The 6,351-nt window shown below is 35.6% G+C and overlaps 1 protein-coding gene across 1 annotated transcript; it reads left to right on the forward strand.

The window, feature by feature from the left end:
* The first annotated feature begins 4,035 nt into the window (after nt 1–4,035).
* LOC25492579 (extensin-2) lies at nt 4,036–6,060 on the forward strand. Its single transcript, XM_039833514.1, has one exon. It carries the CDS (start codon nt 4,104–4,106, stop codon nt 5,883–5,885), a length of 1,782 nt encoding a protein of 593 aa, XP_039689448.1. The 5' UTR covers nt 4,036–4,103; the 3' UTR covers nt 5,886–6,060.
* Nucleotides 6,061–6,351: the final 291 nt, after the last annotated feature.

The raw sequence follows: 6,351 nt of genomic DNA on the forward strand, positions 1-6,351 counted from the left end.
GTTTGAAATGAAATTGGGCCCAGTATTTTTAGGTCCAAAAACAGGGTATAACATTACTCAATATTTTATACATATGATTCAAGATTCATTCATCAATCATTCTTTAAAAACAACTTCATCAAACTCAAATATTTCAATCATCCATGATCCATACATGCATCATTCATCAACAAACACAAAAATTCAAAAAAGAACATCCCAAAATATAAAACATAGTCAAAATAACAAATACATGCAAACTGAAATTAAACATCTTGAAATTTAAACATCATTAAATTATGGTCTCCATGAAATTAAATAAAAACATCCAAACTAAATCCAAGATGAGAGAAAGTGAATGGATTAAAAAGTATTTTATGTTGGACTTTAATTTTGAGCCTAACCATAAGTTTGTGTGAGGTAGGATAATATTAGTAAAATAAGGAGTGTGGTTATCATCGGATTGGTTCATCGGTTTCACGGATCTCAAAATGAAAAACCATGAACCAAATCAAACTAGATCGGTTTCAATTGGTTCGGATCGGTTTCAAACCGAACCAAACAAGATCAGATATTTTTTCAGTTTGGTCTGGTTTGGACTATCGGTTTCGTTGGTTTAGTCTGAACCACTTACACCCCTATTCATGGTTAGTTTGATTTGTTATAACTTCAAAGCAACAAACATATATATTTTTTCCCTAAAAAAAACATATATATTTTTAGTTTTAATCAAAATCGAAATTTCATAAAGAAAATACCGTTTATAATTTTCAAACGTTAGCACAATAAAAAAGTGTGCCTGTATTTTTTTTTTAAGGGTGAGTGCCCGTATTTTTGTTTGTATATATAAAAAGAATACATAGTTTTGATAATTTTTTTTTTCAATTACGCTCTTCATTTAATCTATTGTAATTACATTTTTATCTTTTTTATAATATTATTTTAATCTTGAATTAAAAAAATCAGTTAAAATTTTATTTGGTTGTGATATATTTTTTTTAAAAAAAATTGTTAAGTGCAATATACAAGATGAAACATGTAAGTTAATTAATACAGACCCAAGAAAAAGTGAATACTAGTACTACACATCAATATAGTGAATGGTGCTTCACTCTAAGAATGATTAGAATTCTTCCTATCATGCCATTTTCTCAAACTAGGAGAGTGTGGGATACAAATGTGAATATTTGCGGAATGAATGGAGGCCATTTCTCATAATTCTGATTAGCATTTTTTCAACACAATGTAAAATGAAGTCTTCGATGGTGAGTTGGGTACAGAGCACCAGGAGCAACTAATTGTCAAACAAATTAATTAAGCTTTGAACTCATCTAGAATGATATGTTGAAGCTAAAAGCTTGTGGCAACCGTGCAGTGTGACATAGAATCGTTGGTAAGGCCTAGCTCATATGACAATGCCGATATTGTTAGGACGAATATCTTTGTCCAGATTTGATCTTGAGACCTTACAATTGTGTATGAGTTTTATTGTCCTCTTTGTCGCGTGCCAATAGTAAATAGTTCAAACCTTATGTACATGTTAAACCAAAAAATATGATATGATTGCAGATACATCTGATTGATGGTAGGTTCGATGTCCGACACATATTGATGTATGATATCAACATGAAACCAACAAATATAATTACATTTTATTTATTTTCTCAGATAATTATTGGCGTGGATGTGTCATTTTTTGTTGTGTTTGTGCTTCATAAATTATTAATTTTTTGACAAATGAGAAAGGAGACATTACCGAGTCTGAGGAGGCCGCAATTCAATATAATATATGTAATCTTCTGTACAATTATGTATATATAATATAAGTAGGGTTTTGCTAGAAGTCATCCATAAAAGTTATCACAACCATGTTGAATTGCTGATAGTCACTATTTAACAGAATGCGTTGAGAAACCGTGAATAATATATGTCTTGCAACTAACTTGGTACAATTAGGGACACAAATTTTAAATTGAAAGTATATAGTATAACTAAAAGCAAATATTTGTTCATCCAAATACCGATTAATGGAAGTATATAACTAAAAGGTATAAGAATGACTCTCCAAAATTCTCCGTCTACTAATGTGTGTGACTTCCACAAACAGCTAATTTTATCAGCACCTTAAATTGAGAAATACTAAAAAAAAAACAATTTATAACACTCATTTAATGGATCGCAGTGGTTACATGTATCTTTCGTCGCTCCAGAGGTTCTTCATGATCATTTTCTTCAGTTTGGTCATCTAGCAGGGGTACCACGAGTCACTTATTCTTTTCTAAAATTAATCTGGCTTGCTTGTGTCTAGGTTATTGGGATGGAAAGGAATAATCGCGTTTTTAATCAATAGGCATCAGCGTTACACCAGTTGAAAGACAAGGTTAAACAGCTCTCCTTTCGGTGGTTAAAGGTATGTATGTCAACATGTTCTTCCTTCAGCTATCATGACTGGTGGAGACATCCTCTTCTTTGCATGAGAGTTTTACCGTAACTTTGTTGTTTCTCTTCTGGTTCTTATTTTTTGTCTATTTTTTTTTTTGGCACTTTGGTGATTTGATTTTGTACAAAATTTAAGTGGTTCTCTTTTTGCACGTCTTGTGCGAGATGAACCACTCTTTTTGATCAAATTAATTCCATTTTGGCTTGTTAAAGAAAACACTCATTTAATGAAAATTCAAATAAGTTTCACCAAATTTATGAAAAATCCACATATTTTAATGAGTTTTATTTTTAAAATAGTATAACTTATTTAAATTTCAACCAAGAAAAGAAACGTGTCTTACTAACATTCATCTTTCAAACTCCGATTGCAGATCTTATTTAGCATTTTTTATATTTTTACCAATTAAGCTAAGACATGTAGACACAATACTATAGCTAATCCAATAGATTAGCTAAATATTAAAAAGATTCATTCGTACACAAATAACGTGATAACTAACATTTTTTTCTTCTTAAACAAACTAAAAAGTATAAACAAAAATCATATTACTAGTATACAACCATGATAAAACAAGAATTGATTAATATTTCAAACCCTTCCACCGTCGAACTCTTGGTGGAACTGATCAAAGATTTATTATAAGAACTTATGGTTGTTTTAAAGAAGAGGCTAAATGTGTACATACAATGACCGATTACAAGAATTATAAAAATATTAAATTTTAAGGTTTTTTTTTTACGTTAAAATATTAAATTTTATAGTAGGTAGACTGAGATAGACGGTAATTATATATACACCAAGTCAATTAAATTTTTTAAACCAAAACGAAATATTCCTACAATACATATAACCATTTCTCATTAAATAAAGTACTATATCGACAAGACAAGTAATTAGATTGTAGTTTATTTATTAATTCATTGAAAATAGTGACACAAAGCTATAGCATAAAAGATACTTTTGCTTTTTTATAAAGAAATATGGTTTTCTTGACCAATAAATTAAATCCAAATTTCGATCAAATACATTCCCATTTAAATTACATTGAAAATTAAAAATGATGCATCACTTTGTACCAAAAAAAAAAAAAAATGATGCATCACTCCATATTACATGTATCATAAGCAAAACTGTATATGTATTTAGTCCAAATTTTGATTAAATGCACTACTTCTTTTACGTATATTTTATTTCAATTGATCATTAGAAAATTCTGTAAAAATGGAAATTAATTTGACTTTATCAAATGTTTCACACTTGAGTTCTCAATCATGCTTGCCAATTCTTCTCTCTAAAAGCCAAAGGATATACTAATTTGAAATACACCTGCACGAACGCGTTCTCACATATTTTTGTTGTTACCATCACCTACTAATTTCATTGACTTTGTTTATGGAAAACATTAACTCATTCAATTAAAAACCACAATGCATCAAGTTTTAATATACAAAATGACATGAACAAAAACCAAAAGGTATAGAAAACACACCATCCACGAAATAAGAATATAATTTAAAACTTTAAGCCAGGCTGTCTTAATGCATTTGAGAAATTAAGAAATCTTATAATTCAAGCTTGGGCAACACTATATAAAGAGTTGGAATGCAAACATAAGCAATCACAGTAACTAGCTATCACTCTTCCAAGGAACTGAGTACAGAAATACACATTCTTAAAAAAGATGGGAACCTCATTTGGGTTGAGGCATTTGCCTCAACTCATCTACGCAATAGCATTTTGCGTAATTGCAAGCAGTGTCGCTGCTGATGATTATAAGCCTTACTATGGCGGCCAACCAAACAACAACTATCCGCAACCAACACCACCAAGTCATGGACAACAGCCACCATATTATTTCAAATCACCTCCATATTACTACAAATCCCCACCTCCACCTTCTCCATCGCCACCACCTCCATATGTCCACAAATACCCACCTTATTACTACAAATCTCCACCTCCACCATCTCCCTCACCACCTCCTCCGTATGTGTACAAGTCCCCACCACCTCCATCTCCCTCTCCTCCTCCTCCATATGTCTACAAGTCACCACCTCCTCCATCACCTTCACCTCCCCCACCATATGTCTATAAGAGTCCACCACCACCCTCTCCATCACCACCACCTCCATATGTCTACAAGTCTCCTCCTCCACCAACACCCTCACCTCCCCCGCCCTATGTTTACAAGTCACCACCACCTCCTTCCCCTTCACCTCCTCCTCCATATGTCTACAAGTCACCACCTCCTCCATCTCCTTCACCTCCCCCACCATATGTCTATAAGAGTCCACCACCACCCTCTCCATCACCACCACCTCCATATGTCTACAAGTCTCCTCCTCCACCATCACCCTCACCTCCCCCACCTTATGTTTACAAGTCACCACCACCTCCATCCCCTTCACCTCCTCCTCCATATGTCTACAAGTCACCACCACCACCATCCCCATCTCCACCACCTCCATATATTTACAAGTCCCCACCACCACCATCCCCATCACCCCCTCCACCATATATATACAAGTCTCCTCCTCCACCATCACCCTCCCCTCCCCCACCATATGTATATAAATCACCACCACCCCCATCTCCATCCCCCCCTCCACCATATGTCTACAAGTCACCACCTCCACCATCCCCATCTCCACCACCTCCATATGTCTACAAATCTCCACCCCCACCATCACCTTCACCCCCTCCACCATATGTATATAAGTCACCACCTCCTCCATCCCCCTCACCACCTCCTCCATATGTTTACAAGTCCCCACCCCCACCATCACCTTCTCCTCCCCCACCCTATATTTATAAGTCGCCACCACCTCCATCTCCTTCACCTCCTCCTCCATATGTCTACAAGTCACCACCTCCACCATCCCCATCTCCACCACCACCATATGTCTACAAATCTCCACCCCCACCATCACCTTCACCCCCTCCACCATATGTATATAAGTCACCACCTCCTCCATCTCCCTCTCCTCCCCCACCATATGTTTACAAGTCACCACCTCCACCGTCTCCATCCCCACCACCTCCATACGTTTATAAGTCACCTCCTCCAGCATCTCCTTCACCACCTCCTCCATATATCTACAAGTCACCACCACCACCATCCCCTTCACCACCCCCTCCATACGTCTATAAGTCCCCTCCTCCTCCTTCTCCTTCACCCCCTCCTCCATATGTTTACAAATCTCCTCCCCCACCATCTCCTTCACCTCCTCCACCCTATGTCCATAAGTCACCTCCACCTCCTTCAGCTTCACCACCTCCTCCATACTACTACAAATCTCCACCTCCACCTTCTCCATCACCTCCTCCACCATATGTCTATAGGTCACCGCCACCTCCTTCGCCTTCACCACCGCCTCCTTATATTTACAAGTCTCCACCATCTCCATCACCTCCTCCATATCATCCCTACCTCTACAGCTCACCCCCGCCTCCCATCTATTAAGCTTCCGGCTATCATTTGAAATTTTTTCAATGAATTATATTCAGCATTGTTGTGGTTAATTTGTTTTCTAGTGAATTAATAGCCTTATTTTGATTCAAATGCATCTGTGCATGTATGGTGTTAATTCATAAGTTTGTGTTTATTTATCTCCTTTAGTTGTTTTTAAAAAAAATTATATATTTTTTGTTCGTTTTTACCTTCTTATCACTAAAATCGACACAAAATTAGATACCAAAAAATATTATTTGATTATTTGAATCTAGTGAATTCAGAAGATAATATACATTGATGAATCCTAATAAATAGCTGTATAGCAGACCAAATGAATAGAGCACCAGTATGATTAATGAAATTTTCAGGAATTAATGAAACCTACATACTAATAAAATGATGAGTTTAGTATTCTCTCCTTGGATGCTATGTTCTCAAGAATTACACAGTTTTGATTGAATGATAACTAAATAAG

Source organism: Medicago truncatula, chromosome 4, assembly GCF_003473485.1.
Source record: "Medicago truncatula cultivar Jemalong A17 chromosome 4, MtrunA17r5.0-ANR, whole genome shotgun sequence".
NCBI lineage: Eukaryota > Viridiplantae > Streptophyta > Magnoliopsida > Fabales > Fabaceae > Medicago > Medicago truncatula.

What these genes read in the sequence shown, in the direction of transcription:
- LOC25492579 (XM_039833514.1), top strand. Translation starts at nt 4,104, where the DNA reads ATGGGAACCTCATTTGGGTTGAGGCATTTGCCTCAACTCATCTACGCA.